Below are 22,647 nucleotides of genomic sequence, written 5' to 3' on the forward strand. Positions count from 1 at the left end.
GCATTTAGAATTCACTTAAAATCTCCACATAGTAGTATTGTCAGAAACAATGAGGTTAAAAACTGTCTGAACTTGTCAAAATGTCTTTAAGCTCAGATTCAAAATAGGGCAGAAATGTAAAACCCACTGAAGCTGAAGTTACTAGAAAACCGTAATCCACTATGTTATTTTAAGAAGTACAGCACCTGCTCACCTGAGGCAAACATTGCAGGTGACAAAAGTTCAGCCACCCAGGTGTTTCTCCTTGCTGGTGTTTCCCAGACCCAGACAGCAAGCCACTTTATTCTGTTTGCTCTCTCAGTACCCACCTCCCTCCAAAAACCACAAACTCTCCTGTGCACAGAATCTCTAGCCTTTGCCTTTAGCGACATCCACTTCCTCAGACGTGCATATTAAAATGCATAGCTGGAGGGTAAATTGGCAAGTACTTAAAGCATCAGGATATAAAGTTACAAATCTGAACCAGTTGTTTAAAAACTGACCTTGCGGACATATATAAAAAATGTGAATCATAGAGTTAGGTAGTTTTTTTAATCATAGTGGCAATTTACCAGTCTCAAAATTTGAATGTCAAGGTGGCCAATAACCTCTTGGGTGATAGAAGCTGGGGATTATATGGAACGATATGGAATTTAGACACTGCTTACCAATTCGGTGACTTCAATTTCAAAAGCAGATATAAAGAAACTTTGAAGCTGGAGACAAAGAATAAAGGAAAGGAGGAAGGGAGTGGGGAAAATGAAATGGAATACTCTTTGTAATTTCTTCTACAGGCTTTCTCCCAGAACTGGAGAGGAGCAAAACCAAAAAAAAAAGCTTGGATCACTTATTGTAACCAAAACCACAAGTTATAATAGTCTCAAGAGATTCTAACTATCCAGACATCTGTTGGATAACAAATGTAGCCAAACATGCATCTTTAAAGAGGTTTCTAGGTTATGCAGTGACAGCTTTACAGTCCAGAAAACAGATAATCCAATCAAAGAAAGAGCTAATCTGGATCCATTTCTTACCCAAAAAAAAAGTAATTAAGGACATAACACCAACATAGGAAACATGATACCTAGGAGTATGACTTATAACATTTACTACTCCAAAATTTTTAAAAGATGCTTAGAAACTGCTGAAATATGCTTGCATTTTAATGCCTATTTGATATAAGTAATCAATCTATTAATGCAAGATATATTGGAAAGCATTCCATTAGAATGAGATATGTTGCATATATATCAATTCTTGCATTGACATCAGAAACTTTTCATCTCTCTCTCTCTCTCTTTTTTTTTTTTTTTTTTTTTTTTTTTTGAGACGAACTCTCACTCTGTCACCCAGGCTGGAGGCTGGAGTGCAATGATACCATCTCGGCTCACTGCAACCTCTGTCTCCTGGGTTTAAGCGATTCTCATGCCTCAGCCTCCCCAGTAGCTGGAATTACAGGTGTGTGCCACCACGCCTGGCTAATTTTTTGTATTTTTAGTACAGACGGAGTTTCACCATGTTGTCCAGGCTGGTCTCAAACTCCTGACCTCAGGTGATCCACCCACCTTGGCCTCCCAAAGTGTTGGGATTACAGGTGTGAACCACCGTGCCTGGCCTCATCTCACTTTTATGTGACATGAACTGAAGCTCGCTCTCTGACATTTTCCAAAAGAGACTGTCCGATTCAAGTAAACATAAATAGGGCTTCAATGATTATGAAGATGCTAAGCATCACCTAATAGTGCTCAAGTAGACCAGGCATGAAAATAAACACTATAACACATACTTGTGTTAAAAAAATTATGAATTAAGTCCCCAGCATATCAGACTGTAACCCAAAAATAAAAAATACCTAGCATATTTTGCTTCTCATCAGTCCTTTTTGCCAAGAAATTCAGAACATGTTGCCTGCAGACAACTGTTTGTGAAACCTTATATTACTGATAAAGAGAACAAGAAAAGAATAGTTAGGCAGCCTGAAAGGGAATAAACAGTATCTGTAAATTCCTCAGGCCATATAGAATTTTTCTATATAATCTTTGCAGACTGTTCGGAAACGGATATAAAATTGTCAGGGAACAAGTTCTGAAACAGATTTCTTCATTTGAGCTGTTCTTTTAGATGCACCCCTATATGACAGATGAGAAACGCAAAGCTGAAAGTATTATTTGCTGATAAGAACCTGACCACTGAAACAGGCTTTCCAATGCTTTGTGTCGTTCTCTATTGACAGTCATATCAGGACAACCTGCGAGTTATGGCTTCCTTCTATAGTGAGTGAGCACATCAGTTTCTTTTGGGAAGACAAGTTTTACTTTGAAAAAGTCTCCACCTTCCAACCACAGCTAGTTGATGACAACTCCTTTAAGAAAACTGTCAGAAGATGATGGCATTGCCTAATCTTGCTTGCAGTTTTTAAGAAAATACTTGGCCTGGCGCAGTGGCTCACGCCTGTAATCCCAGCACTTTTGGAGGCCGAGGCGGGCGGATCACGAGGTCAGGAGATCGAGATCATCCTGGCTAGCACGGTGAAACCCGGTCTTTACTAAAAATACAAAAAATTAGCCGGGCATGTTGGCGCGCGCCTGTAGTCCCAGCTACTCAGGAGGCTGAGGCAGAAGAATGGCCTGAACCCGGGAAGCAGAGCTTGCAGTGAGCCGAGATCGCGCCACTGCACTCCAGCCTGGGCGACAGAGCGAGACTCCGTCTCAAAAAAAAAAAAGAAAAAAGATAACAAGGGATGCTATCCAATTTACATAGTAATTTATATGGTAAAGGAGCTTTAAAACTCCTTCATAAAATTAATGCTAAGATTAAAAAAACTGATTAGATTTGCAACTTTTAGGGATTAGCATTTATTATTGAAGTTTTGTTGAGCCTAATTCATAGTCTAACTTCCTTTTTTGTACTTAAAATTTTTTTTTGTTTTATATGAGTGCCAGGGATGAATAAATATCTCAGCAATACATAAGCATAATGGGATAGGTTTTTATTTTTAGTACCCTCTCATTCCACGTGGCAGGATATTCTAGATAGGGAAAATGTTCAAATGTATAAAAATGTCTTGAAGATGTTAACCCCGCAATATTTTTATCTTCTTTTCCATTGTCTGCCCAATCAATACAAAAGCACCTAGTTTTCACTGCACGGCCAATATCAGCAAACACTACTATCAGGAAACTTAACTGTAACAAGTATCACAGCTAATCTTCAAGAACAGGAAATAATTAAGTCAGACACAGACAAAATAAAAATGACAGATACATTCACAGCTTGCACCTCAATTCTTCAGGATGCCTCAAACCTCCAATGTGAATTAATTTTTTGTCGTAATGAACCATATCTCAGATTCAGAACCATGAGAGTTTTCATTCTGTATCATGTATCACCATCTAGAAAACACAAGCTCATTGGGTTCTCCCAGCTGTGTCAGGGGAGGAAGTGTCCTCTCCATTTTGCATTTAAGGAAGAGGAGGAGCTGAGGGGTTATAGGCTTACTCAACATAATACAGCTAATAAGTGGCGATATGTATGCAGAATCTGTGTTTCAGTCCCATTTTTCCCTACATATATCTGGACAGAATTTCTACATCTCTGCAAATATTAAAGATGCCTACATTGACCGGGATTTTTATGAGCCCCTAAGTGAATTTGGGAGGGGGTAATAAATTACTAATAAAATTAATATATCTCTTTTCTCTTTTTCCCTGTCTGCCTCTCTCTCTCTTTCAATGCATACTTACAAATATGTACATAAATAAACATGTATATATATTCTTCTTCTAAAGTCCTTCTCCTTCTTTCCTCCTCAAACTCCTATTAGTGACCTCAATACATGCAGCCCCAAAAGAAAACACATTTTGACAAACTAGTCTTCTCTGCTTTCATTGAATTATATGTACGTGCACATATGATACAGACAAATGTGCACACTTTTTTGTTATTATTTTCCAAAAAAGACATATATGTGCTTTTCTTGAGCTTTTCTTTTTCAGTCAGCAATACCATATGGAACACAATTCACTCATAGATCCCACCTCTTGATGGTAATCGCTCAATTCCATTTTTTTTTTGTTACTGCAAACATTGTCACAATAAACATTTTTGTACACATATCATATGCTGCTGCTTCTATTTATGGGAGGTAGACTCATAGGAGTAAGAATGCTCAGCCAAAGTTTGTGAAAATTATTACTGTTACTACATTTTCCAGTCTACTTCTTTAAAATACTAAAACTCGAATTTTCTACCAGCAATATATGAGAAATAGCAGTTTCTCTTACCAAGACGTCTTTTACAATGATTCAAATTTACACCACATAACTATTTGTATTATTATGCAAGCACATCCTAAAACATAACACCTTTACAAAGCTCCTGCACCTGTTCCACCAAGTAGGAGAAGAATATGAGGCAAATCCCCATACTTTAGGCATTGTGACATTATGGCACCATTTTATGGAGGAAAGCCCACAGAAGCCCATGGGCATGATCACTACATGGTTCTCAGAGAGCAGGGGAATTTCATTAAGGTCCTGCAGCATCCAGGCTTGAATACTTGAAACTGACGGCAATGCTCTGGAATGCATTTCTCCCCTCTTATTCATCATCCAGTTACTTTTCATGCAGATCTCACAGGCTGGGATCTCCTGGCGTTTTGCATGCATCTCAAAGATGGTTTCCATTACCCTTCTGGTCATGAAATTGTCATTCTGGACACGTGCCCTACACAACTAACACCAATCAAGAGTTTGTAAATATTTTAACATAACTCTGATGTTTTTTTCCTCAGTGGAAAATAGGCTTATGACATACGCCAGAGAAAAAGAAAAAGTTTTGTAGAAAGTGTGAAGCAATCGGGTGTTGATTAGAAAAATTGTTATTGTTACCAAACCATCATAAACTCAATAATGACAACAAAGTCCAGAAAAAGTATTTCCATTATCCATAAACATTCTGCCTGGTATTTTTAAAAACAATCTGCACCTATTGCTTTATGATGTTCTAACTATCCTAGCTGAGATAATGCCCTCAAGGTAGGTACACAAAATTCTATAAATCTTTTTTGAACCATAATAATGAGATGGAAAAAAATCATATAGTCCTAGGGCTGGCTTCCATATAGAAATGTCATTTTACCTGCCTACATACTGAGATCAAATGATTATAAGTAAACTTTTATGCCTATTATATTTTTAATACCATTTTTAAACATCTTCATAACTTCCTAATCATTTATACAGATTACTAATATTGTCAGGAAAGGCTTCAATGAATCCCTAATGCCATAGACCTCAGAATTCAGATGGCTAATGTATGCTCCCTGAGAAGAAGTGAAGTAGAAGGAAGGAAACTATTTTTAGTTGAGCATCTACAATATATGATATTTTGATGCCCTCTCATCTTTAGGGTGAAAAATATCACAGTGCTTTAATATTTTAATATAAATCAAACTATTCTGTTTATTATTATTGAGGCTAATGATTCATCTCCATTTCATTGTAAAGCCTGGAATTGGAGCAATATTATATTTAGTAAATATTCAAGGGTCTTGAGTTGTAAATCTAGGTTTCCTTTAGTCCTTTTTGTAAATGTAATTGGGTATTGTAGATGTTACTGGGTATAAAGCTCCATAATTTTAATAACATTAGTACCCCAATGAAATTAACATATCGTAACTTTTAAAGTGTGTTATTTAGCAAGGTTATTTGTAGAGCTTTCATGCAACTAGTGATTTTTACCCAGGTGGGTTAGCACCAGACCACCTAAAAGAAATCATAGGTCTTGAGATGTGAGTTAAGTTTTGGCAAATTTACAGGTGGAATGGAAAAGTAAGAAGTAAGTAGATCTATCTCTCTTTCATGGAGAGAAACTGCCTCTCCATTTGCTTCTCTAGTATATTCGCTATTCTCACCCGGTTTTCTGTATTGCCTGTACCTAACAAAACCAAGATATTTATGTTTTTAATTAATAGATTTCATTATAAAGCATCATTGTAGTGCCAACCATCATAATCTTAAACACTAAGGTAGTTTAATTAGTATGTTCCAAAGTGAATAGTATATAACAATTTTGAGAACTTAAACCCATTAAAATATAATTTTTGTCACTTGTGAATAATGTCCCTTTCACAGAATATTCAGATTAAATCAGAATGTTGTTTTTAAATACAGTTTACTGGCCTTAAACCATAAATAATTTGGAATACCACTTAATGTGATTCTGTTTTTATGATATCATCCGGCACAAGCTGTCCATGAAGAGAAAAGGGTAGATTAGGACATTTACCTACTCCTGACTTCCCCTGTAGTACCCAGCGCTTCCTATCTAATATCAAAATGGAGACCCTCAAACAATTTTTTTCAGTTTTCTTAACAGATAAACTTCATTCACAGATTAGACAGTAAAGTTTATTGCTATGAAAGTCTGTTCAGAGAGAATACTAGAAACAACTTCCTGTGCTTATGGCAAACTTCTCAGTCTGTACTTTGCAAGTAATTTGTGGACCAGTAGCTATTGTAGTTTTGTTCCCTCTGTCTGGCAAATAACCACTGTCCCCGTCTGTGACACACAGTCCTGATTTCACTTGATATCTAAAGGTATCTTGCTAAGTAAGAGATGAACCAGATAATGTTTAATATCTGGATATAATCACAGTTTGGGGCCAGCTCATATAATGACTCACTCATAGAATCCACTATTAGGTGGCTACTTATGCAAATTAATGCCTAGTAATTAGGATGTGTTTTTTTGAGAGGCAAAAGGTACATCAACGTATGTTTACTCCCTCTAAGCTCTAGATTTCATGGACCTGCGAAATATTAGGTTATGCAAAAGTAATTGTGGTGTGTATATATATATATATATATATATGCATATGATGTTGTTTTGTTTATTAGGTTACGTAAATATATTGTAGTAAAAAGTATATGAATACCTCAATTCTAAGTTGTTTATGTATACTGTATATTACATTGTTGTGACATTCATCAAAGCAAAAATAGATATTTATAACAAAATTGTAGCTAAAATAACATGAGGGATCCCAAGAAAAATAAATCTGTGGATCTACAGATGAATACAATCTCATGCCATGAGCAGCTTGTGTTTATAAAGAAGTCACACCACAAAGCATGACTACTTTTGTTTTTGGTACATTTAAATAAAGTGGATGAAGTGGAAATTATGAAAGTCAAGTTTAAATTTCAGTAAAAAGCCCTTATTAACAAATCTTCACTTGAAAAATTAATTTAAACTTGGCTGGAATGTACAAGATTGTATGTCTTACATTAGGTAAATTATTGGCAACAACAGGAAGTAAGAATGACAACATTTCAGTAAAATGCCCGGAATGATTATGACCACTAAAAGAGGACTACTATGTCAGAATTTACTTAATGTTATCACTAAAAAATCTGAGGATGATAAGAGGAGACATATTCTTGCATTCACACGTGAATGCCTGGTAATATGTTGTACACGATCACAAATATTTCCACATTTAACTCTCCCCTTCCTTACACACAAAGGGGCCCAGTATAATACTCTGAGATAGCTGAAATCAGTCCTCCACATCCTGTGACCCTCCCTTATTCATTGTACTATTCTAGGTGTTATCTCTGGCCCCAACTACCCTTGTTAACCTAGGTTACACACAGCTTAATGTAAGGTGAAAGTCATTCACAAAAGTTGAAAACTATGGCTTCTATTATGCAGAAGTGACAAAGCTAAATGAGAAGTTAATAAATACACCCCCAAAAAATGTGTTCATCAGAAAAGCGGAGTGAAACAATCTCCTGCTAAACACAATTTAAAATGCTTTTTTACTGAAGAATATATAAAACATTTTATATGCTATAGGGAACTGTGATCTCTAAGAGGTATATGGTAGGCAATGTAAATAAATTCATTTGATAACAGATCTTTTCTTTTTTCAATTAAGCCCTTATTATCACATTCTGAGTATTTTTCCTATGGAACCCATGAAACTCAGTTTAAAGACTGATAAAGGAAAGGGAAAAAGCCTAATGTGAGATTTGTGATAACAGCCTCTTGGTAAAGATGAGCATTTTTCACGTGGAGGGCAAATACAAATGACTTATGATCATACCATACTGATCATTTCAAGGTACCTGTAGGTAATACCTGTTCAACAGAGGGAGCAAAAAGTAAGAGTGAGCTCGCATGACAGCAAAGCAACACCAAGACAGAGGTTAGAGGAATAAGGAGCCCTGGGTGCAAAATATGGGGTGGCATACACTTGCACAGCCCTCACAGTATGGATCCTTTTAAATTTTGTGCCAGAGGCACCTCACTCTCCTCACCACCACTCAGCCCTTAGGAAAAAATGGACCACCTTACTTCATTCCTATGGCAGTTTTGCCTACCAAACCTCAAACTCTACTATAATATGTTGTAATGAATCTTAACAATTTAAATACTAAAAAAAAAAATTTTTAAATAAAAATTTAAATTTAAATATTTTAAAAATTGCATATATATGCTCTTTGAAAAAAATAAAAAAATATAGAAATATATAAAATAAAAAGTGAGGTTCTCTTAACCCCACAGTTCTACTCCTAGATATATTTCCAAGAGAATTAAACACACATTTACTTAAAAACTTGTACATGAGGGCTGGACACAGTGGCTCACACCTGTAATCCCAGCACCTTGGGAGTCCGAGGCAGGTGGATCACGAGGTCAGGAGTTTGAGACCAGCCTGGCCAAAATAGTGAAGCCAGCCTTCACTATTCAAAATAGGGAAGCCAGCCTTCACTATTCAAAATAGTGACTCTCTACTAAAAATACAAAAAATTAGCCAGGCGTGGTGGCGGACGTCTGTAATTCCAGCTACTCAGGTGGCTGAGGTAGGACAATCGGTTGAACTCGGGAGGCAGAGGTTGCAGTGAGTCAAGATCTCACCATTGCACTCCAGCCTGGGAGATAAGAGTGAACCTCTGTCTCAAAACAAAACAAAACAAAACCTTGTACATGAGTGTTCATCACAGTATTATTCCTATTAGCCGAAAAGTAGAAACAAATCAAATGTCCATATTCATTTGCTTATGCATCAAATGCATAAACAAAATGTGGTATTATCCACACAATGAAATCGTACCTAGCCCCAAAAAAGAATGACTTTATGATAGATACTACAACATGCATGAAACTTGAAAACATTACACTAAGTGAAAAAAGACACGAAAAGCCACATATCATATAATTCCACTTGTATGAAATGTCCAAAATAAGAAAATCCACAGAAGTAGAAAGTAGACTAATATTTGCCAGGCATAGCGGATAGGGAAAATTGGGAGTGATTCCTAAGAGGAATAGGAGTTCTTGTTACGGTGATGGAATGTTCTCTAATTAGAAGGTTGCACAATATTGTGAATATATTATAAGACCAATCAATTATACTTATTAAACTGGTGAAGCATATGCTATTGTGAAATATATCTAAATAATAAATTTTTAGAAGTTAAATAAAGTGTAAGTCTGTCCATTTTCTCTTACATAGCTAGAATTTACAGAGTACTTGTTATATGCCCGGTATATTTGTAAATGCTTTACTGCATGAACTAATTTAATCTCAAAACAATCCTATTAGGCATTGTTTACAGATAAAGAAGTTGAAGTAGCAGGAAGGTAAAGTCATTGGTCCAAAGTCGGCTTCTTTTGTAAGTGGCAGAGCTGGGCTGACAAAATCAGGCAGTCTGGCTTCAAATCTCATGCCATCCACTAACTCACCAGGAGTAACTACAATTAAAAGTTGGGATATACACTTCAAGATAATTTTCATTGAGGGAGTGCATGCACCCACCTGCATGAATGTGTGTAGAAGATAAAAATTATACACAGGGATGATACTGAGGGTCAGCAACTACCCACAGGCCAAATTCAGCATCACCTGTTTATGTATACCCATGAGTTAAGAATGCAAGAGTGAATTTTTCAGTGGTTGGAAGAAAAGAAGAAAAAAAGCAGAGTAGCATTTGATGACACGTGAGAAATATATAAAACTCAAATTTCAGCACCAACCAATAAAGTTTTATTGGAACACAACCATCTTCATATACGTTTTGTCTATCGATGTTTCTGTACCACATGAGCAGAGTAGAATTAGGTAGTGGTAACAGAGACCTGTACGGCATGGCAAAGCATAAAATATTTTTATCTGTTTCTTCACAGAAAAATTTTGCTAACCCCTGGATTATGCCATACATGATATTATAAAACTTTTATTTGTCACTACACATTATATGACATTCAACCTTCTAGATTTCAAGGTTTCCTTAATTTCTTTAAGTAGATACAATGAAAAAATGCACCCAAAATTATTAAATTATTTGCAATGAATTGAATGTTTATGACTCCCCTCCAAATAAATTCAGATGTTGAAATCCTAACCCCCAAGGTGATGGTATAAGAAAGCGAGCCTTAGAAGGTAATTAGGTTATGAGGGTGGAGCCCTCATGAATGGCATTATTGCCCTTATAAAAGAGATCCTGAAGGTTACTTTGCCCGTTTCACCATTTGAGGTTACAATGAAAAGATGGGCATCTAGAAAACAGGCCCTTACCAGACATCAAATCTTTTAGAACCTTGATCTTGGATTTCCTAGCCTTCAAAACTATGACAGTAAATTTCTGTTGTTTATAAGCTACACAGTGTATGGTATTTTATTATAACAGCCTGAAAGCACTAAGACATCATTTCTCTACTAATGAAAATTTCATGTTTTTAGGCCGGGCGCAAGTGGCTCACTCCTGTAATCCCAGCACTTTGGGAGGCCAAGGTGGGCAGATGATGAGGTCAGGAGTTCGAGACCAGCCTGACCAACATAGTGAAACCCCATCTCTACTAAAAATACAAAATTAGCTGGGCATAGTGGCATGCACCTGTAGTCCCAGCTACTCGGGAGGCTGAGGCAGGAGAATCGCTTGAACCCAGGAAGTGAAGGTTGCGGTGAGCTGAGATCGCACCACTGCACTCCAGCCTGGGCAACAGAGCCAGACTCCATCAAAAGAAAAAAAAAAAAGGAAAGAAAGCAAATTTCATGTTTTTACCAACTTCTTCTCAAAATAGTTGGTTTAATGTATTTATCTTCTAATGGATGTGAAAATGACCTATATTTTAATGGTCCCGGTCACCTGGACTTTGAGAAGTTTTATGACTGTATGAAGGTTCTTCTCTTGGCTGCTCAGTAGTCACCTAATATCGATGCTGAGTTTTCAGCTGAGTCACTGTTTCTGGCTGTATGGTCAGGCCAATGTGGCACAGGTTACACAGAGGGACCCAGCTTTCACTGTTCTCAACTGCTCTGCTACCCCTTCCTAGCTTGGTCCTACTAGGCAGAAACTTCTGTTCATTTAAAAGGAGTTGGAAAAGTGGTAGAGTGGCTACTACCCCTTTGCCGTCCCTCTTTAGAGGACAGTGTGGTGTGCAACCAGATCCCTCTCCCTTTAGGATCGAGGCATTTATTCTCCTGTTGCTGGCAATTCCTGACTCTCAGTTGCTTCTCTCTTTGGGAATTGCCTTCAGCTGAACAAACCCACCTGGCCCAATATCATGTCCCCTTCCCAGAGGCAGATCACAACTTCTAACTGGTCAATTCAGGAACGTAAAAGCCCGACCCCCTTGACCCCATGCAGAACAGTTATGAAGAACCATCTCACTCCAGAGCTCCTTGTAGAATCCAGGCCTCTATTGACTTCATCAGTGAGACTTCTGCCCAAATCTCTCATTCTCCAAAGATGTTGCCCTGAGAACATTACCCCATAAATTGTCTACAAGCAAATCTGAGTCTCAGAGTCTGTTTCCTAGAAAAATTGACCTACAACACCCCTCTCTAACTCCTCCCAAAGAAAGAGAGATGTAATATTTGTCATTATATCTGAGTTTAGCAGAATGAAATGACCACATATGGCTCAGCCCCTCCCACTGTCTTTTTTTCGGGCCAGCCTCGATGCATGATGGTGCATTGTCCTCCTGCTTGTGCCTTTTGTAGGGAAACTGCACAAGGCTTAGGCCTCGGATTACATTTTTCAGAGACAAATCTGAGCAATCATCAGTCTCTTCACAGTAACGGAGCTCTAAGCTGTATAACAAGGAAGGTGTCTATGGGAATCTTCTCTGAACTCTAGATTTTCCCCAGAACTGCATGTTCCAGAATCTAAATTTAGCTGAAGGCAGTAGGAGGTCTAACTGTGGCATTAAGTCTAATCTAGAATCTCCAATTCTGCCTGATCAATGATTATGCTAATAATTTTATCTTTATTTTCATGATTCCTTTGTTTTCTCAATTGGGTCAAAATTTATGAAACGAATCTTGATTACTGTCCTAAACCCATGCTGACAAAGGGCAGCATGCCACACATGCAATAGGAAAACCTTCATCTTTCACTATTAACCATTTTAATAGTCGAATTCACCTAATTTTATCTGATTTACTTATACAAGGAGATGTTATCCCAGCAATCCCTCAGAGAGGGCCACGTCTTAGTTCAAACTTCAGCTTGGACACATAACAATGCAATTTAAGCAAGTAGTTTTTTGAGCCTCAGGTTTCTTATTCATAAATGAAACTAACAAGATCTATCTCAGATTTAGTTTAAGAACTTGAAGTAATAGTGTGTGTGTGTATATATATATATATATAAAGTACCCCAGGTAATGCCTTATATTGTGAGTAATAAATGCTCATTCATAGCTCTGTAAGTATGAAGAATTATTATAAATTATATCCAACTGGGTCCTCTCAAGAATTTCCAGGGAACAAAAACCCTCTTGTCTATTTCCAAAAGGTGTGAGAATGGCTTTTCATCTTGATGAGACTATTTCAAGCTGAAATTCTGTAACAAGTGAGTGAATCAAGCTCACACCAAAGTGAACAAGTACAAAAGTAGGCTCTTAAAATGAAAGAGCAATAATCACATCCATTTCCCCCCTTATTGGTAGAATTCACAGAGGGAAGAACTCGCCCTTTGCCTGCTAAGAGCATTGTTGCTGTTGCCACATAAGTACCACATAAAACAGAGAAAAGCCTCCTGAGACCTGCTGTCCAGGAAGGCAGCTGCCAAATTGGGAACTCTAATAAGATCTGGCCTCAGGCATCAAATGACTCCCAAGTTGTCTTTATTTTGTTAGTATGTGGCAAAGAAAGAAGGGAAGCCTGTGCTGGCTGTGCCATCACACACGCTTCTGCAGAGGGATTACCAAGTCCCCTGATACTTTGTTTAGAAAAGCAGCTTGAACCCAGTCTCAATAGGAAGCTGAAATGTGTTAGATGGGGCAATGATCAGCAATGGAAAGCTCAGTGGAGAAAAGTTAACCAAAATAAGAATGTTCCACTCATGTCATGGGAGAGGTAAAATAAAGCTGAGCATTTATGACTCTGGGGAATTATTTGTTGTGAACCAGCACATGATTAAGGGTTCTCCACACTACAGAAAAGCTAAGGAAGGAAAGAATTTCTTCAAGCTTTTGGAAAGAGAGTTCCAATGTGCCACAAAATGTTCTAGCAAAAGAACCTGGGACCCACTACTTTGGACTCTAGGGATGCAATGATCAATTTGTCGTTTTGGGCTCTGATGTCTGTGATTTCATGAGCTCAGAACTATGAATACTATTAATATGACCAGTCTGGTCCAAAAATCAAGCTCAGACATTTGACACAGAACCTTCAGAACTAGTGAATTCCAGAGAGGAGATGAATGCTCTGTGGAGAAATCATTTCCTTACTATTCGTTTCTAAATCTGTTGAATATAAATTTTATAGTAGTCTTTTAAGTCTTGTATTATTTAAATCAGAGACAGGGAGAGAGGAGAGGAACAAAGGAGGAGGAATAAGAGAAAAGAAGGAAAGGCAAAGGAGGATAAAGTCAGGGAACAGAGGGCAGAGGAGGGGAGAGGAGGAAGAAAATGAAGAAAAAAATCATTCTTTTAAAATATGTTCCCTAATTCTTGTTCAAAAGGCTACACTATAGACTATATTTGAGAAACCAGTTTTTATAAGTCATACATAAGGCCTAACAAAAAAAGAAAGGAAAGAAAAATTACTGAAGTGCACCATTTCTGAATTCTGTTAGGCCTGACACATGGTATAATGCTCAGAGACATGGGAGATTTAAATAATGGGCTCATTTCTTTTTAAACAGAAGGTACCAGAGATTCCATTTCAAAGGAACAGACTACTAGCCTAAGATATGAGAGAAAAGCTCTGAGACCTTTCTCAGGCTGGATTTCATGAGCTAGTCATACCAGTTTCTGCAGGAATGCAGAAATTATTGCAAAATGGCTAGGTTCCATAAACATGTTGGTAAAGTTTAACTTTACAGATAAGAAAAAATAATTTCAAAACAAATTTCCACCCTTTCTTAAATTAACTTTATCTTGTTATAGGAAGAAAGAAATCCAGCAGCTTACCTGTATCGAATCCCACGCTGGGCACTATGTCTACTGTTCCATGAAAGGCTCCAGCCCATGCTGAGGTAGCAGAGGTGACTGTAGTTGGTTCTGTCTTTGTGATGTCACACTGGGGAGCAGGAATCCTGGCCGCATGCACTGAAGGCATCAGCAGAGGCCCATAGGATGGATCCAGGGCAGAGCCAGCAGGAGGGTGGTGATGGTGATGATGGTGGCGGTGGCGGTGGTGCATGTGGGCATGAGGGTGGTGGTGCCGCATGTACACGTCATGCATATGGCTGTAGGATGGGCTCACCTGAGATGTCAAAGGATAAGGCCAGGACTCAGACACAGCAGGGGGAGGGGCTGGGCCAGTCTGATGCAGGTTGTGTCCCGGCCAAGGACTGGGATCAGCTGCAGAAAAGGTGCCAGGGGGTCCAGTGACCTGGAAGTCAGGATGAACTCCCCCCAAACAAGGTGCAGGTGGGGGCTGGTAAGAGCTGGTCCAAAAGGAAGTTGGGAAACTATTCCGTTGGCTTGAGAGAGCTGAGCTGTCTGAGAAGACAGAAAATAAAAAACATTATTAACATAACACTCAGTTTTGGGATAGACTTGCCTCTAATTGTCCACTCTAATTGTACAACAATATTTTACAAGCAGTCAAATTAGCATGCACTCTTATTTTCCCCAAACAGGGGTGAATTGATACCAGATTGGCCTCTGGGCTCGCAAGCCAATGGGTCCATGTGCAAGATCCAAAGTGTTAAATGAGCCTCCCTCCATTTGCTTTGCTTGGCTTATGCCGTCACAGTCTGTGTTAAGGTTTGCAATTTGGGGATTGAAAAATTTCATTTCCTTCTGAGTACCGTGCAGCCATTAAGCTTAAGAGGAGGTCATATCTACCCACTTCACTGGTAAAGAAATCTTATGCCATAAATGAGGTTTATATAAGTTGGACATGATCATTTTTACCAACTTCTAAATGCAAATACAATTTTCATTTAAATGAAACATTTTAATGCCGAAGGTAACAATGGAAGTAAGATTACAATTACTTATACTCACTAACACTCATTTTCCATTAAGAAGAGTGTATTCCAACCTCATTTTATTTATTTATTTATTTATTTATTTATTTATTTATTTATTTTCTGTGGAGATCTGGGAGTCTCTAGACCGAGAATAAAAATGGTCAATATTTAATGACAGTATCAAATGCCCAACATTTTTCCAGGGGCTTTTCATGGATAATCTCATAGGAGTTTCATTCCAGGCCTATGGGGTAGTTATTGTTATTATTCCCATGATGAGAAAATCCCAGTAGAGAAGAAGCCTAAGGCCTAAGATGGCAAGAATGGGACTAGGCTTTGAAGCCAGGTGGCCTAAATGGCCAATGGTTGGGCCTCTTCATAAAGTGCCACAAGAGGGCACAATTGTAACTATGAACCTCAACATCTCGAATTTGGTGAAGATCCTATGGAAATGATGAGTGGAGGAAATTCAAGTAGAGGTCATGGGTTTGAGGAAGTATTTTGGGGAGAGGGAAATATCAAAGAATAGCACTTAGAGACGAATAAGAAAGAAAACGATCCCCTAACTCTTCATCAGTTCAATTTCCTACTCAATCATAATAACACATTTATACACGACCTACTATGTATCAAACATAGGCATCAGGGATGACCAAATGGACATCATTTTTAGTCACAATCTGCAGAAGGATAGATAAGTAAAAACAGACATGTGCAAGGTGACACGGTAGCTATTCTCCCAACAGGAAGCACAGAGAGCACCGACCCGGCTTAGAGAGTGATAAGTGGAAGCTGACAGACTGAGTGGGGGCTAGCCCTGGGAAGTAAGCTTTAGGCAAATGGATCAGCACATAAGAAAAGGCCATATATTACACACACACACACACACACACACACACATGACAGCAGCAGCATTTGAAAGACAAAAAGAGTTCCATAGGCAGAAGGTGGCAACAGAAAAATTGAGACTATTGAAATGAGGACCAAGATGGGTATAGACTTGCTGGCCATGGTACTGAATGTAAATTCTATTCTGAGGTGGCAGGGTCTCAATGGGCTTTGAAGGGTTTTAATCTCGTAAGTGACACAGTCAAATCCGTTTGTGGAAAGATCAGTGCCTCCACCTGTAGCCTGTTGCCTACAGTGTTGTATAACTAAACAAGCACTGGGCTGGGAGACCAAGGAGCCCAGCTTTGATCCTAGGTCTTACCCTATCTCATTTTATCACCCAATATGAACCCATTGATCTTTCCATGGTTTACTTTCTTTCACTAAGAAAATGAAGTATTTGAACTCATTAATTCAAATTATCTACGGCTTAATACTGCTAACAGTCTGTGAAGTGCCCTATGGATTATTTTTATTTACAGAAGAAGACATTTTCTAAAGATGTTAGTCATGTGAGTTTAAGAGAGTATTTTTATACTGAGTTCCACATAAAAGAACCTTGCTAGATCTTTCCATTGAATGAAGGGTATGAATGGAGGATATCTTAAGAAGTATTTTAAAATAAGAATATTCAAAACTCTGATATTATCTATGTTCTCTCTATAAATATCAGGCCATAGTTTTCTTGCCTCAGGGAAAGCTTAAAAAACTTCAATCAACCACCACATATATCATTTGGTTAACATAATTCGGCTATTACTGTGGTGTGTGAACATTTCCTCTCCCCTAAAGGCTGTGGCAGCAGCACTGCAAGCTCTTCTATTCTCTCCCCTTCAGCTGGGCACCAGAGCTATGATCAGGACCATTCATCCCATTCATCCTGTGGTCACACAGCTATTCACAGTCAATTCCCTCTCTCACAACATCTCCATCGATCTCAAAACACTTGGGGAAATCTAGGAAATGATGTTCTTGAAAAGGCAAAGAATGGAACTGCACACTTTAAGTCTTCAAACAACCTCAGGAAACTTTTAATTGAATGACTTTGTTAAAATCACAATCTATCCAAAAATACCACCTATAATCAGCCTTACTGACATTGAGGTAACTATGTTTTCTTGAATTAACAATCGTCTCTTTGCAACATATGAAAAATACTATTAATGACAAGAAGGAAAGTCGTGTAAGTTGTAAGAAGAAAATTCAATTTGCCTTAGGTGATGGTCATTTGTAAAATATTTCTGTCATACCCACAGTGAAAGCCATCAATGTTTAAAGCTTAAAACCCATACACAGAGTTTAGAGAGGCCCCTTATTCTACATAGTTCATCCTTGCTACCACACATCTGCCACTTTGCTCTCACAACTCCCATCTTTGGGACCAAAGCCTTCATTCTGCTCCTAACTTCCATCTCCCGAGGGGCTAGAATCCTATTATGAAAACCGTTGAGCCCCAACCACAAGTACGTGCCAGAGATATAGAATTCCCCTTATTAAAATCCACCATTAAGATGTCAAAAGTATGGAGAGTATATACCATTTCTCTGTATGCTTTTAGTCTCATTTATATGTACATGGAGCCAATCTTATTTTATAGATGCTTATGCAGTTTGAATATGCATGCGCAAATGGGAATAATGAATGAATTATTTATCAAAAATATTATTGGTCTATTTATGAAGTACTGTACCATGATTAGTGAAGACATTATTATTGAAAGTAGAAATCTATTTTTGAAAATGCACTCCATAAAGATTGAACAAAGTTTTAAAATGCTCCAGGGAAAAATAAAATTAAAAGGAACTTGATATTTTCCCAGTCAATATGTCTCTTGAGATGAATATAAAGTTTGCAAAGATCTATGCAGCCCTTTAAAAAAAACCTGTTACATTTACAATTGAAACAATATTGAGTTGAAAATATGTTTATGAAGAAGTTTATACTTCAAAATCACTATTCGGTGTCTTGCTTGTTTAAGAAAAAAAAGTCTTGATGCAAAGGAAGAGATGATATGCTTTGTTTCATGCCTGAGAACCAGTGTGCTTATTTCATATGTATGTAAATTTTTTTCATTACATGATTCTTTGCTTATGAGTACTTAATCACAGCCACATTTGTTGGATGAAGAAGACATATGAAAAACTGCATGGGCTATTTCTATGCAATGTTATGTTTCAGGTTAGTGAAGAAAATACAGTACTTTATGCTATTAACACTATATGGTGAGTTTGGATTCAATATTACCTGGTATACAGGTGATGTTAACCAATATTTGGATGATGTTGACACTGACAGTCTAACACATACAAAATGCCCAACTATAATTTTGGTTCAATTTTCATTTGGGGTTAAAAATATTACTCACACATACATACACACGAGTTTATTTCTAGACAAAAAAGAAAATGATAATATTGATACATTGTCTAATAAAATCCACTAAAAGCAAACCTAGTAATCTCACTATCTGATTTAGACTGCAACATGGTATACCAGGTATTTCTTTCAATTTCACAATAGTGGGATACTTTTTACACTGATTCTAAATGTCTCTTAAAAAAAAAAAACACACACACACACACATTACCCCCAAAAAAATTTTTAAAAATCTCTGAGTAAAAAATTTAAGAAAGATAAGATTCAAAATTTAAAGAATGATACAGCTTATTAATTTTGAAAATAACAAAAACTAAATTAAAAGGAAAATGGGACAATGAAGTGTTGTAGAAACTCTAAGTCATCTTAAAAATTTCCAGAAAACACATTAGAATCAATGTTGATTAAAATATCATTATTAAATGCTAAAAGGTAACATTTTTACATTTTTTATTAATATCAGTTAAAAAACAAAATTCTACTCAATTCTTAAGCTAAAGTGTTGTTGCTGTAATTTCATTGCCATTCTCTTGTTGTTCTTCCCATAAAAATAAATGGCTGGGTCAGAAGTGAAATGACATGTGTTCCAGTGTTTTCTGTCATTCAGTAATTATGTATTACCATTATGTCCAAAGATTGCCTTCTAGTTATTTTCTTCTAGAGTTGCTCAAAATGGGCCTTGTGACTCTACAATGAGAGTTTCAAGGGGTGATGTCAGAGACCGATACTCCTTGGAGGCAGCAGGGTGAGAATAGTCACACCTCACTTTTTTCCCCATTTCTTGGTCCTACGGACATTCTGTTCATTTCCAGTATCAGCCAGCTCATCAGACAGGCCCTCCTTTACCTTTCTCCATTTGACTATTTAGGTTTCATATTTATTTTGAGAGCTTTTTCCCATGAGAATGAATTGCCCAAGCAGACCCTATGTATATCAATGAGCCAACAGATGATTTTCTTTGCAACTGCAATATCAGTAAGATTAGCATTCTGTATGGTTTTAAGTCAGTGATTTACTCTGCTATGGCTTGACATAACTCCTGCCCTTTTCTACAGATACACACAGACTTATTTCTGTAAAGATCAGTGCATACGCATATTTGAAGCCAATGTTTAGCTCTGTGCTAAATTAATCATATAGATTATTTTTAAAATCTTTATAATAACTCTAGGAGAAGGGTATCAATAAACATATATTTGTATGGAGATAAGAGAACAATCATATTCATTAGGTTTTCTATTTTTTTTTTTTTAGATAGAGTCTCACTCTGTCACACAGGCTGGAGTACAATGGCATAATCTCGACTCACTGCAACCTCCACCTCCTGGGTTCAAGCGATTCTCCTGTCTCAGTCTCCTAAGTAGCTGAGATTACAGGTGGCTGTCACCATGCCTGGCTAATTTTTTGTGTTTTTAGTAGAGATGGAGTTTCACAATGTTGCCCAGGCTGGTCTCGAACTCCTGACCTCAGGTGATCTGCCCGGCCGCGGCCTCCCAAAGTGCTGGGATTACAGGCATGAGCCACCACGCCCAGCTAGTTAGGTTTTCTTAATGGAAAGAAATGAAATTCTTTCAACCCTGTTAGAATATATAGCAGGATTAGAGGTAACTGATAAGACATTGTGCCAAGTAAAATACATATACTTCCTATCATTGTTTGCCTTACAGCTGAAAAACACCTAAAAAAAACTTACCTAGCTTCATCAAGGAGATATACATTCAAAGTATAACCATTATTTCATTATTAGCTGACACACTATTCTTTGTCTAAAGATTTACCGTGTAAATATATTCTTAGTCAAACATGATTCAGTTATTAAATTTGTTTGTAGCATGGTAGCACTTCTGTGGCACTGTAATAACTTTATGCTGTAAACTAGACCCTTTAATACTCGGTCAGCAGTTCCTTTCTAAGCATCATTGCCATGGCCACTAACATTATCATTAGCCTTTAGTATCTACTATTATCTAAGACTCTGTGTTTTGTACCAAAAACACAAAGTTCCAGAAAACAATGTTCCTGGATAAAGGCTCAGGGTTTGTTTTCTATGTGTCAAATGAGTGGAAACTGACTTAAGGAAGAGAGAAAAGGCATCTGACTTTCATTTAGCACCTTGAGTCAAGCTCTATGCTAAATTATTCATATACATTATTTAAAAATCTTTACAATAACTCTATGAGATGGGTATCAATAAACACATATTACAGTTGAGGGAGTTGATGTAAGAGATTTCAATTTAGTAATCCAAGATCACATTGCAACCAGAAGGTAAAGGCTGGAACATGAATCTAAAACAAATGGACTCCAAAGACTGTATTTTCCAATCCTGTGTAGCTTTGCCAATTAATATTAAATTGTCACCAACTCTCTCATTTTATGAGAATAAAAATGTGAGTCTCATTTTATTGAACCTCTTCTTTAAGACATTTTCTATATTTTTAATTATCGTTTGTGGCTTTCCTATAAATCCTACACAAGTTTTATATATTTGTCTAAATCTGACTAATTCACAACTTAAGACAATTATGACAAAGATCTAAGAAAAGCAAATAATACCTTTGAAATTACAGAACTTTACAGAAGAAAATATTTTTAATTATTTAATTTAACCCCCTTATTTTATAAATTAAAAAAAACTGTACCCAAAGAGTTCATATAACTTATTACCAAGACATTTTCTATTAAAGACTCTTGTTTTCTAATTCCGGATACATGGTATGAAATTGGTTCATTTAATTCAGTCACTTAATCATTCAATGCATATCTATTTCAGATTTTCCACATAGAAACACATTGTTGTGAGCATCAGAAAAAATGAGGCACCATAAGAAGATATGGTATTTGTAGACTTAGTGGGAGAATAGGAGATGAAAATTGAAGCGCATGCTGCGTTCTCCTGGTATACGCTGATAAACTGATGTAAAAAGCTCTAAAACAGTGGGGCGCGGTGGCTCACACCTGTAAGTGTGGCTCCGAGCACTTTGGGAGGCCGAGGCGGGCAGATCACCTGAGGTCAGGAGTTCAAGACCAGCCTGGCCAACATGGTGAAACCCCATCTCTACCAAAAAAATACAAAAATTAGCTGGGCATGGTGGAGGGTCCCTGTAATCCCAGCTACTCGGGAGGCTGAGGCAGGAGAATCGCTGGAACTGGGGAGGCGGAGGTTGCAGTGAGCCAAGATCGCACCACTGCACTCCAGCCTGGGTGACAAGAGCGAAACTCCGCCTCAAAAAAAAAAAAGTTCTAAAGCATCTGTTCTCCACCTATTACTTTGTATTTCATTCGCCTCACACCAGCATCTTTGCTTCTCATTGAATATTCTAAGCTCAGTCCATCTTCAGGGCCTTTGCACTATCTGTCCCTTCTGTGTAGAATTACTTTCCCCTAGGTAACCACATGATGAGTATTCTTATTTCCTTCAGCTATCTGCTCAAACATAACTGTGCCACACAGGGCTTTTGTTACCACCTTATGTAAAATAACATATTTTGTAACAATTGTTTGTTTCCTGTTTCTATCCTAAAAGCTCCGTGAGGGTAGAGCCTTGGGCTGTCTCAGGACTTAGCACATTGCCTAACACATAGCAGGAGGTTAATAAATGTTTGCTGAGTATGTCAATGAATAAAAGAGGAGACATATTTGAAGATCAAATTTAAGATAGTTCCTAGAAAACTTTAGTAGTAGTTATGAAAACATTGCCTTTATTAACCCTTTCTATGCTACAATTTAACATCTGCTAAAGGAACTTGTGTAATGTGTTATGCAAATTACAGAGAAAATGCTGATGTGTTGTAGGGTTTCTGCACATTCACAACATCCCACTAAAAATTATTTTGAATATGATTCTATAGACAATCACTCTCACACCAAGAAATAATTTGGGACATTAATTCTGATTTTTCAGTTTAAATGATAGCAAGGTTGCATATGCCCACGTGCTAAAAGAAGTAGACATTATATTTAT

General features: G+C 37.4%; 1 protein-coding gene across 7 annotated transcripts in view; it reads right to left on the reverse strand.

The window, feature by feature from the left end:
* The window catches only part of VGLL3 (vestigial like family member 3), a 59,302-nt gene that overhangs the window by 21,996 nt on the left and 14,659 nt on the right, over positions 1–22,647 (reverse strand). For all 7 annotated transcript variants that reach the window (XM_019024825.3, XM_055381416.2, XM_063703937.1 and 4 more), the window contains exon 3: positions 14,410–14,943. In XM_019024825.3, coding sequence (XP_018880370.1) covers positions 14,410–14,943 — 534 coding nt within the window. The remainder of the gene's footprint in view (positions 1–14,409; positions 14,944–22,647) is intronic.

This window comes from Gorilla gorilla, chromosome 2 (genome assembly GCF_029281585.2).
Source record: "Gorilla gorilla gorilla isolate KB3781 chromosome 2, NHGRI_mGorGor1-v2.1_pri, whole genome shotgun sequence".
Taxonomy (NCBI): domain Eukaryota; kingdom Metazoa; phylum Chordata; class Mammalia; order Primates; family Hominidae; genus Gorilla; species Gorilla gorilla.